The following is a 12888-nucleotide window of genomic DNA, read 5'->3' as shown; positions in this document are numbered from 1 at the left end:
GAATCAGTTCTACTCCATATTATGCCATATCGCAATATAAGAAGGATAAAAGACTGAAAAACAGTGAAAGAGGTATCTATAATCTTACCTCGCCAATTCTTGTTCATTGGTTTAAACATTTAAGTGGCTACCAAATGGCTGCAAATTCCCTATGCATGAGATTACGTCTTCCGTTTAATTATTTGTTTATTAATTCCACCTAACAACAGTTAAAGACCTAAAAATGGCCATCATAAACTGATGATAAGACATTGAGAGAAAGTAAAATTTGATAAGAGAATGGAGGGGCATATAAAAATAACTTCTAAGTAACATGCATGGAACTCAGTAACCACTCTGCATATTGGGCTACAGAATAAAGAAACTAAACAGTTAGCTGTAGCATCCACTATCCAAGCAGTCTCCTATACAAAACACATGCCCCTTTTTAGCATAGGCAAGAGAGTCACAGACCTTTCAGACTCAGATGAAAATACATGGCCATCATTTTTTAAGTGTTTAACTTAGGCATCTTAAAAAGGTATAGTAACTACTGGCTAAAACAGAAATGTCCAACAATGGGAAAAATTAAATCACTGTATATCCTCATGATAAAATATGTAATTGATGTGGCTGTTAAAAATGAAGTTTTTGAGATATGCCAAAAATCTCACAGAAATGGTAATCATGCATGTTACCATAAAAAAACTAAATGTTAGTTAATAGTGCATGCTAGATGTATCCCTGACACCTTCCAACTAAACACATTGGATTCAAAATTTTTATAAGGGTAACTTGCAGATTAATAATAAAATACCATGATTCCAGAAATTAAAAACATTTGAAGCAAAAAGTTCTCCTTGCCCGGTTAATGGGTGAAACTGTACCGTACACTTAGCCACAACTGTATATATCTTTTCATATACACAGAACTTCAGACTCTAATTACCTATAATCTAGGGTATTATCACTATTTTAAGTAAACTGTTATTCTGAAAATAGGGCCAGGAGAAAGGCAAAATCACTTGTAATTTTTAAAAATTAAGACTTTTAGTGGGAGCAGTTTCAGGTTTAGAGAAAAAACTGAGCAAAAAGTAGAGTTCCTATATGTGACCTCCCCTAATTTTTACATCTTTTTGTGGTGATGAAATTGCTCTGAAATTGATTGTGGTGATGGTTACACAACTCTGAATATACTAAAACCCAATGAATTCTATGCTTTAAATGAGTGAATTGTATGGTATACAAATTATATCTCGATAAAGATTTTTAAAAAGTTTAAAAAAAGAAAAAGTAGAAAAAAAAAAAAGAAAAATACATCTACCCTTTGACCCAGAAATTCCACTTTCATAAACTTATCCCATTGACAGATATGCTTGTAATATGTAGGAAATGACACATTTGATATAAGGATATTTATTGCAGCATTGTTTTTAACAGCAAAAGAGTGAAAATAACCTAAATATTCAGCAACAGTGAATTCACTAAATAAATTATGGTATATCCATGCAATGGAACACAATGCAGCCATTAGTAAGAATGAGGCAGATCCATATGTGTAATATAGAATAATCTTAAAGATATGTTAAGCGAGAAAAAAGCAAGGTGGAGAACAATATGTATAGGTACTGCAGTAGGAAGAATAATGATTCCCCACCCCCAATGATGTCTATATCCTAATCTATGGAAACTGTGAATATGTTGTTACACAGCAAGGGCGAATTAAAGTTACATGTGCAATTTAAGTTGCTAATCAGTTGACTCTGAGCTTGGATTATCCAGGTGAGCCTGATTTAATCACATTAAGCACCTTATAAGATCCTTGTAAGTGAAAGGGAAGGCAGGAGAGTCAGTGTCGGTGTGATGCAATGTGAGAAAGACTTGACCAGCAACTGCTGGCTTTGAAAATGGAGGATGAGACCATGAGCCAAGGAATTCAAGCAGTCTCTAGAGGATAGTAAAAAGCAAGGACACTGATTCTCCCCTAGAGCCTCTAGAAGGAATGCAGCCATGCTGACACTGATTTTTAGCTGAGACCCATTTCAGACTTCTGGCCACCTGAATTATAATAAATTTGTGTTGTTCTAAGCCACTAAAAACTAATGCTCTAAAAAACTAGTTTGTATGTTTAAAAAAAAAGTGGGAGAAGAACAAAAACGAGAACACAGTATATGGTAGCATGTATACTACAATCTTAACTATATGTATTTTTTTTTTGGCCATGTCACACGGCTTATGGGATCTTAGTTCCCCCACCAGGGATCAAACCCAGGCTTCCTGCAGGGGAAGTGCAGAGTCCTAATCACTGGACCACCAGGGAATTCCCTATATTTTCTTAAAAGTCAGGATTGTCAGAAAATATACCAAAAAGTTAACTAATGGTACCTCTGAATATGGGCACTATGTGAATTGTTTTCCTATTTCAATATACTTTACTGTATAAATGTTCTATAATGAGCATGTATTATGTTTACAATCAGGAAAAAACTTAAACTGAAAAAAGAATGTATTACCAAAACTGTCTGATGTGACTACTTATGTTTATGTAAAAGATACTGTAACCTTCTGGAGTAGAACTGCCTAGCTTAAAACACCTCTAACTGTTTTGCACAGCAAAGGAAACCATAAAAAAAAAGTGAAAACACAACCCATGGAATGGGAGAAAATATTTGCAAATGATGCAACTGACAAGGGCTTAATATCCAAAATATACAAAAAGCTCATACAACTCAACAAAAAAATGAACAACTCAATCAAAAAATGGGAAGAAGACCTTAACAGACATTTCTCCAAAGAAGACATACAGATTGCCAGTACTCACATGAAAAGATGCTCAACGTTACTAATTATTAGAGAAATGCAAATCAAAACTACAATCAGGTACCACCTCACACCAGTCAGAATGGCCATCATTAAAAGTCTACAAATAACAAGTGCTGGAGAGGGTATAGAGAAAAGGGAACCCTCTTACACTGTTGGTGGGAATATAAGTTGGCGCAGCAGTATGGAGGTTCCTCAGAAAACTAAGAACAGAATTACTACATGATCCAGCAATCCCACTCCTGGGCATATAACCAGACAAAACTATAACTCAAAAAGATGCATGCACCCCTATGTTCATAGCAGCACTATTTACAATAGCCAAGACATGGAAACAACCTAAATGTCCATTGACAGATGAATGGATAAAGAAGATGTGGTACATGTATACAATGGAATACTACTACTATTTATTTTTGGAATAAAAAAAGAATGAAATAGGGCTTCCCTGGTGGCGCAGTGGTTAAGAATCTGCCTGCCAATGCATGGGACATGGGTTCAAGCCCTGGTCCAGGAAGATCCCACATGCCGTGGAGCAACTAAGCCCGTGTGCCACAACTACTGAGCCTGTGCTCTAGAGCCCGTGAGCCACAACTACTGAACCCTTGTACCACAACTACTGAAGCCCGTGCGCCTGGAGCCCGTGCTCCGCAGCAGGAGAACCCACTGCACTGAGAAGTCCATGCACCGCAACAAAGAGTGGCCCCTGCTGGCCGCAACTAGAGAAAGCCTGCGTGCAGCAGCAAAGACCAAAGCAGCCAAAAATAAAATAATATAAAAAATAAATTAAAAATAAATAAATAAATTTATTTTTAAGAAAAAGAATGAAATAATGCCATTTGCAGCAACATGGATGCAACTAGAGATTATCACACTAAATGAAGTAAGTCAGAAAGAGAAAGACAAATACCATATGACATCACTTATACATGGAATCTAAAATATGGCACAAATGAACCTATCTACAAAACAGAAACAGACTCAGACATAGAGATCAGACTTGTGGTTGCCAAGGGGGAGGGGGGGGGAGGGAGAGGGATGGACTGGGAGTTTGGGGTTGGTAGATGCAAACTATTACATTTAGAATGGATAAACAACAAGGTCCTACTGTATAGCACAGGGAACTATATGCAATCTCCTGGGATAAACCATAATAGAAAAGAATATAAAAAAAAGAATGTATATATGTGTATAAATGAGTCACTTTGCTGTGCAGCAAAGATTGGCACAACACTGTAATCAACTATATTTCAATTTTTAAAAAGTGAAAAAAAAAAAAGACCTCTAACTCTGGGGTCAAACAACAGAGACACACTAATTACCAGCTTCTAAAGGCTGCATAAAAAAAAGCTGGAATACTGCTTGGCCACATCACTTTGTCTACATTTCCTATCCTCACCCAATTGCCAAAGAGGAATAGGACTGCTCAAACTATTCCTCATTTCATTATGGGTCAGGTAAATGTCACATTCCTTTCATTTCAACCAAGATCTCAAAAAGTAATACTCCTCCCTCCTTGCCACTCCTTTTCAACATTATACTGGAAGTACCAGCTAATGCACTAAGACAACAAAAAGAAATAAAAGGTGTACATACTGGGAAGAAGAAATGAAACTGCTTTGTTCACAAAGATATGGTTGTCTATGCAGAGAATCCAAAAGAATCAACACAAAACTCCTGGAATTAACAAGTGATTATAGCAAGGTTGAAGAATTCAAGTTTAATACACAAGAGTCAATTGCTTTCCTATTTACCAGCAATGAATGGGGAATTTGAAATGAAAACACAATACCATTTACATTAAACCCACAAAACCAAAATACTTAGGTATAAACCTAACAAAATATGTACAAGATCAACATGAGGACAACTACTCTGATGAATGAAATCAAAGAAGAACTAAATAAATGGAGAGATAGTCCATGTTCATGGATAGGAAGACTCAATATTGTCAAGATGTTAGTTCTTCCCAACTTGATCTATAGATTCAAGCAATCCCAATCAAAATCCCACCAAGTTATTTTGTGGATATTGACTAACTGATTCTAAAGTGTATGTGGAGGGCAAAAAACCCAGAATAGTCAACATAATATTGAAGGAGAAGAATGAAGTGATGACTCTATCCAACATCAAAACTTACTATAAAGCTACAGTAATTAAGATAGTGTGGTTTTGGTGAAAGAATAGACAAATAGATCAATGGAACAGAACAGAGAGTCCCAAAATAGACCCACATAAATAGAGTTAACTGATCTTTGATGAAGGAACAAAGGCAATACAATGGAACAAAGACAGATTTTTCAACAAATGGTGCTGGAACAACTGGACGTTCACATGCAGAAAAGGAATCTAGACACAGACCTCATACCGTCACAAAAATTAACTCAATATGGATCATAGACCTAAGTGTAAAATACAAAACGATAAAACTCCTAGAAGATAATATAGGAGAAAATCTACATGACCTTCGTAGATTTTTGTATCTACGGTCACGTCGCAGCAATGACCTTTTACATACAACACCAAAGGCACCATCCATGAAAGAAATAATGGATAAGCTGGACTTCATTAAAATGAAAACTTCTGCTCTGCAAAACGTAACATCAAGAGAATGAAAAGACAAGCCACAGACTGGGAGAAAATATTTGCAAAAGACACATATAATAAAGGACTATTATCCTAAATATATAAAGAACTCTTAAAACTCAACAATAAGAAAACACCCCATTAAAAAACGGACCAAAGACCTTAACAGACACCTTACCAAAGATAGACGGATGGCAAGTATATGAGAAGGTGCTCCACATCCATGTCATCAGAGAAACACACATTAAAACAACAGGATATAACTACACACCTATTAAAATGACCAAAATCCGGAACACTGATATGTCAAATGCTGGTGAGAATGTGGAGTAACAGGAACTCTCATTCATTGTGGGTGGGAATGCAAAATGGTACAGCCACTTTAAAAGAGAGCTTGGCAGTTCCTTACAAAATTAAACATACTCCTACCATACAATCCGGCAATCATACACCTTGATATTTACTCAAAGGAAACTTATGAAAACTTATGTCCATACAAAAACCTGCACACTTACGTTTATAGCAGCTTTATTTATAATTGTTGAAACTTGTAAGCAACCAAGATATCCTTCAGTAGGTGAATGGATAAACCGTGGTACACCAAGACAACAGAATATTATTGCTCTCTAAAAAGGAATGAGCTCTCAAGCCATGAAAAGACACGGGGAAAGCTTAAACGCATATTACTAAGTGAAAAAAAGCCAATGTGAAAAGGCTATATACTGTATAACTCCAACTACATGACATTCTGGAAAAGACAAAACTATGGAGACAGTAAAATGATCAGTGGTTGTCAGGGGTTGGGGGGAGGAGGATAAGTCGGTGGAGCACAAAGGATTTCTAGGATGGTGAAACTATTTTGTATGATACCCTACCATGGAACGTGTCATTCATTATACATTTGTCTAAACCCACAGACCGTACACCACCAACAGTGAACGCTAATGTAAAGTATGGACTTTGGGTAATTACGATGCATCAGTGTAGGCTCACAACTGTAACAAAAGTACCACTCTAGTGGGGGAGGCTGATATGGGGAAGTTATGCGTATGTCAGGTAGGGGTACATGGAGAATCACCGTGTCTTCCGCTCAATATTCCCAGGAACCTAAAACTGCTCTTAAAACAAACAAACAAACAAAAAAACTCCTTTACAAAATGTTAGAATATTCTTGCCATTCTTTGCCATCCCAAAAGCTTTTCTTTACCGCCCACGCCGGGAACCAAGGCTCTAGGCCGCTTGATTCTGGGAGCACGTAGAGAACGCGGACCACGAGATCCAGAAGAGGAAGGAGTACAGCCAGAGGAGTCTCTCAAAGGGCCCCCAACTACCGGCAGCGGGCCGGAGAAAACGTCCACTGCAAGCCCACTGTGCGGAGCACCGTCCCAGACCCGGAGCCTAGGGAGCCCCGCTTACCAGGGGCCCCGGCGGTCGCTGTCATGGTGACCGTGGTCCTCAGTCTGCGCAGGCGCTGAGCGGTGGGTGCCGCCAAAGACCCGTCACAGGTGGCGAGAAAACCCGACTCTATATAGAAGAGACCTTGCCGTGGCCTCCGACGGCCGCCTAGGAGGAGCTTCCGAGGCGGAGGCGGAAGGGGCCGAGGAGCGGTGCGCACGCGCAGAGGCGGCGGCTCGAGTTTCGCCAGCCCGCCGTCTTCCCGGACGGTTTTCGCGTCCTAGTGTCGCGCGTGTTGCTCCTTTGAAAGGTAGTCAGGAAATGGGTAGTTCTGAAGAACGCAGCGTCAGGGAAGACAGAAGCTGGGTAGAGACGCCAAGTTGCTGCTGTGGGGTACGAATTTCCAAATTGGATATATTTTCTCTTTTTAATTTTAGTAGCATCCTAAAAAATGACATGAAATCCTATCTCCATAAACATGAGCTTTTCTGCATAAGGAGTCTGAAGTGATAAGTTGGAAGTTTTCTGTTCCCCTCTTGCCTTCTCTACCGGTTTTCACTCAGAAACACTCCTAGCAACTAGATTCTCCCACCCACTGCCTTCTTTGCCCTCCTTAACTCCTTTCCACAGCCAAGCTGGGACTGGAAAAAGAGCCCGTGGAGTCAGACTGACGTGAATTAGCAATGCAGCACTGCCATATTCTGGTTCTGTAACTCTAATACCACTCAATCCGTCAGTTGTAAAATTAGGATGACAATACATCACCTCACACAAAGCACAAATGGCAGCCCTTCTCGCCCAACTCTTCATATTTTAATGTATGTAAGTCTTTCCAGACGAGTTGTAATTATTTCAATATGTCTTCAATAAGGCTTCCGTATTCTCTGGATTTTCTCAAGCTCAATCGAAAAGATTTCTTGAGTTTCAGAAAACACTAAATTTTAATGACTTCATTGACCTTAAAAAAAAAATCTTTCTTGAGATATACAATTGATTGGCTTGAATTTGATCTGCATTTCCTAATGATACAAAATGTTATACATTTAAAGGGTACAATTCAGTGTAGTCACAGAATTGTGCAACCAGCACACCATCAATTTTAGAACATTTTCATCATCCAAAGCAGTAACTCCCCTTTCTCCCCAACCTTAAGGAACCACTAATCCACTTTCTGTCTCTATGGATTTGCCCATTCTGGACATTTCATTTAAATGGGATCATACAGTATACAGTGTTTTGTGACTGGTTTCTTTCACTTAGCATAATGTTTGCAAGGTTCATATTGTAGCATGTATCAGTACTTTATTAAAGTTTTTTTGTGGCCAAATAAATTTCCATTATTTGCGTATACCACATTTATTTGTCTATTCATCAATTAATGGATGGACTGTTGCATTGTTTCCATTTTTTGGCTACTAATGAATTTTGGCTGCTATAAACATTCTTGTACAAATTCTGTGTGGAATTATGCAGATGTATTTCTCTTGGGTATATACATAGGAGTGGAATTGCTGGTTCATATTGGTAACTATGTTTAACTTTTTGAGGAAGTGCCAAACAGTTTTGCAAAGCAGCTACATACAACATTTTACATTCCCACCAGCAGTGTATGAGGGTTCCAATTTCTCCACATCCTCACCAATACTTGTTATTATCTGCTTGTTTGTTTAATTATAGCCATCCAAATGGATATGAAGCAACGTCTCATTGTGGTCGTTATTTGTATATCGCTAGTGACTAATAATGTTGAACATATTTTCAAGTGCTTGTTGGCTTTTTACATATTTTCTTTGGAGAAGTGTCTATTCAAATTATTTGCATTTTTTAAATTAGGTTATTTGTGGAGGTTTTGTTGAATTGTAAAAATTCTTTATAAAGTCTGACTACAAGTCCCGTAACAGATATATGATTTACAAATATTTTCTTCCATTTTGCAGGTTGTCTTTTCACGTTCTAGATCGTATCAGTTGCAGTACAAAAGTTTTTATGGCCTATTGATAACCATATTAGGTCAATATTTTAATAGATTTTACAGTAACTGGCTCAATTAAAATTACTCTTCACTGTCCATTTTTTAGAACTACATAGTGGAATATGTGGCATGAGATAATGATGTCTAAGATTTGCTTGAAAATACTCCAGCAAAGAAATCAAGAGATAGATGAAGCAAAAGTGGAAAATCTTGATAATTGTTGAATCTGAGGATTGTTATAGGTTGGGTACGTGGAGTTTCATCATACCATTTTCTCTACTTTTGAGTGTTTGGAAAATTTCATAGCAAATATGTGTCTAATTACTTTTAATCTTTTTGCACAAAGGGTTTCATGTGTTAAGGGTATATGGTACACTGAAGAAAGGAGATGTACAGAGCCTTATGAAGATCAGAATGTGAAAAATGGGCATTGACCTGATAGTTTGGAGCTGCTTTTGATGACATATTTAAATAGGAATTAATGGTATAATATTAGTTCTGATTAACCCAATCTGGGTACAGGTGGTGAGATTATGTGTATTAGAGGAGTGGAATAAGATGAGGTCATCTGTGGGTGACCTTTGATTCAGTACATACAATTCACTCTTGAATAACAGTGTAGCTGGCCTTAGAATTTACTTTCCACCTAGCACTTAAATATATATATTAAATGTATGTATTTTATAGTTTTCTGGCTTCTGTTTTGTTATTGACAAGTTTTCTGCCAGCCCAGTTGCAAATTCTCGTAACTATAAAGCAGTCAATTTTTACTCTCTGGTTGCCTCAAATTTCCTTTTAAATATGCCTACATTGATAGCTTCCACTTACTTTGATTCCTGTCCTGGATTTATTCTGCAGTTCAGCAGACAAAAGATGTTTAAATGTCATCTGCCAAATTGGGAGTCTCTGCACTGGATTCCCACTTCCACATAATTTAATGCTAAAACCAGGGATCCTACTAACTCCCTAAATTGTGATTAAAAACAAACAAAAAACTAATTTAATTCAATGAATTTTAAATGGCCCTCAGGCCTGAAGTTAAAGGGTTTTTGAGAATTGAGAATTTAATTACTTTATATCTTGGTTCCTTTAGCTGCTTAAATATTTTCTTTTTTAAGTTAACAAATCTGTCAGGCATTATTGCCACTCATCCAATTAGCTGTGTTTACTTACAGGGTTGAGTGAATCATGAAAACCCAGACTCATGGGATTTTGGAAGTTTTCAGCTAGCTCCTATGACACAAATATTAGACTTTTTAATATTGTCCCATCTGTCCTCAAAGCGCTTCATTTTTTTCCACTTTTTTTTCTCATTGTTATTCAGACTGGATAGTTTCTACTCATGTATCTTCAAATTCAGATTCTTCCATCCATCATCTCCAGTAATTTTTTTATTGTATTCTTCAGTTCTAAAATTTCTATTTGGTTCTTTTTATAGCTTTGATTTCTTTGGTGAAGACTTCTATCTTTCCATTCATTTCAATAATGTTTACCTTTGCTTTGTAGAACCTGATTAAAATAATTCTTTTTGTCTTTTTCTGATAATTCCAACATTTGGGTGACCTCAGAATTGGTTTTTTGTTCATTGTCTTTTCCCTTGAGAGTTACTTAGATTTCCCTAGTGTTTTGCATCTTGAATAATTTTGGATTATTTCCTGGATATTTTGAATATTATGAAATTCTCAGTCCTGTTTAAATCTTCAGAAGAGTGTTTTTGTTTTGTCTTGTTTTAGCTGGCAGTCAATCCAGTTAGTTCACACCACACATCCTGGCCTGCTTTCTGTGGGCTATGGTTCCAAAATTTAGTTCTCAGTGACTTTCCACTGCCATTCTAATCTGCCCAAATTGTGCACCACCCAGTGGCTAGTCTGAAACCTGGATAGTGAGCTATACTGTAGATCAGTTTTCAAAACCTTTGCTTGGCTGCTTCTGGTCAATTTCACACATGCACAGTGTGGAGGTGATCTCAGGATTTTATATACAAATTTAGAGGTTCCCTTTCTTCAATTTCCTCCTATCAGTGATCTTCCCCACACTCTCTGGTTCTAAGATTCACCCCTTCTTTGTGTTCTGGGAGAAGGCAGAGCTTTAGCTTCCCCACAACATTGCTAGTGTTCTGCCCTGCACTGACTGCCACCATTGCACAGTGGGTAGAGAGGGGGGTGCTGCCTTTTTGCTGTCTCTAGATTAGGTAGCGCAGGGAAAGTCCACATTGCTCCATAGGGTTTAGACGTGGTAGGGAGGGAGGGGTGCTGCTGTTTTTCTGCAGCTCTCCTGGAATAAGGTAACTAAATTCAAAAGGATTCTGTCTCATAGCCCCCCAACGCCCTTCTCTGTCCTCTGACTAGAGAGAGCAGACTGTTCCTTGGACTCTGTCTGTGCCAGCTGGCAGTTTCTATTTTAAAGTGCCTATGTGTAGATTCCTTTTTATTGTTTGGGATTGGTTTAACTTCTTGAATCTGTAGAGTCATGTCTTTCATCAATTTTTAAAAGTCTACATTATATCTAAAAATATTTGTTCTGTTCTACCCTCCCCTCTCCTTCTGCAGCTAATTAAGCAGATGTTGGGAATTCTCACTGTATCCTCTATATGCCTCCTGTTTTTTCCATCTTTCCATCTTTTTGTTTCTCCATGCTGCATTCTGGATAATTTCTCCTGATTTATATTCCAGTTTATAAATCCTTCCAATTGGTTATATTCTGTTCTGCCTCTAAACCTATTTACTGAGTTTTAAAGTTCAGTTTTTATATATTCTTGCAACATTTGTATTTAGTTGCTTCCCAAATTAGTTCCATCACTTTTTAGTTTCCAATTCTCTACAGGTATTTGACACTTGACTTTATTTTTTTAAACACAGAAAGCATAAATGTAATACCTAAGACTATATGAATTTAACTGTTTCTACTAATTCTTGCCTCTGGAATCTAGTTTCCTTATGTGCCTGTTTTTTTTGTTTGTTTTGGTTTCTGTGTGGGAGGGGACCACCTTAAAGCAAGTTAAATGCTTAAGAGTTTTTGGGTGATGTAGGCAATTCTAAACTTGGCTACAATTTTACATAATTTATATTTCTGATTCATCCTCATCTAAAGGCCAAAACCCTTTGAGGGAGTCTCAGCCTACTGTGGGGAAGTTCTTCTGTTAGATTCACAATTCCTGTTAGATTCAGCATCTTGTGTGGGCCTTGAACTTTGATATCTGTCCCCCTTACCCCATTAGGCTGTCATATTAGGGCCCCATGCTCACTTCTCTTTTTCTCTTTACTTTTGGACTGGGTGTTCCATACTGTCTTAAAAATGTCTTTGATGTTTTAAGATGCTTTTTGTATTTTAATCAGCTTTGGTTGTTTTTATCAATGGCATAGCTGTAAATATCCTAACATGCAATTTCCAGAAACAGGAAGTTTCCCACAATTGCATCTTTGTTCCTACATGGCCAAACCCTACTCTTTCTCTTGGTATTCTCTGCACTTAGCACATACTACTTGTGGAATGGAATCCATAAATGTTGATAAGAACTATGCTTAATTTTGTCAGAGCAATTAATCTTTTTTTTTTTTAGAAATTTGTACTTATAGCTGCTCTAAGATATAGGTATCTTGTTTTAGTTAGCTAATATTAGTTGCTTCATGTAATAAACCACCAGAAAATTTAGCAGCTTAAAACAACAGACATTTATATCTGATATTCAGAAATCTGAGAAAGGCTTAGTTGGGTGGTTCTCATGAGGCTGCAGTCAAACTGTGGCTGGGGCTGCAGTCTGAAGGCTTGACTGGGTTGGAGGATCCCCTTCCACTTGCCTGGCAGCTGGCTTCCCCAAGAATGAGTGACTCAATAGAAAGAGAAGGAGAAAAAGAAAGAGACAGACAGACAGACAGGGAGGGAGAGGTGGGGAGAGAGGGATGAAATGAAGAGAGTGAGTGGGGAGAAATACACCAAAGATGGCAGCCATAGAAACTTTTATAACATAATATTGGAAATGACATCCCATCCCTTCTTCCATATTCTGTTGGTCACAAAGACCAACAGTGGTACAGTGTGGGAGGTGACTACACAAGGGTGTGAATAACCAAGAGGCAGGGATCATTGTGGGCTATCTTGGAAGCTGGCGAGCACCTTATTTTACCAAAAGAACAAAA

At 37.7% G+C, this 12888-nt stretch overlaps 1 protein-coding gene across 2 annotated transcripts in view; it reads right to left on the bottom strand.

Annotated features, from left to right (window-relative positions):
* Positions 1–6941, bottom strand: part of FAM151B (family with sequence similarity 151 member B) — a 31876-nt gene extending 24935 nt beyond the window's left edge. For both annotated transcript variants that reach the window (XR_009700742.1, XM_061187952.1), the window contains exon 1: positions 6802–6941. Coding sequence is in view for 1 of the 2 variants with exons in the window: in XM_061187952.1 (XP_061043935.1) it covers positions 6802–6826 (25 nt within the window). In the remaining variant the exon portion in view is untranslated. The remainder of the gene's footprint in view (positions 1–6801) is intronic.
* Positions 6942–12888: the final 5947 nt, after the last annotated feature.

This window comes from Eubalaena glacialis, chromosome 4, assembly GCF_028564815.1.
Source record: "Eubalaena glacialis isolate mEubGla1 chromosome 4, mEubGla1.1.hap2.+ XY, whole genome shotgun sequence".
Lineage (NCBI taxonomy): Eukaryota > Metazoa > Chordata > Mammalia > Artiodactyla > Balaenidae > Eubalaena > Eubalaena glacialis.
Note: the sequence above shows the minus strand (reverse complement) of the source record. Positions and strands in the feature narration are given on the sequence as shown.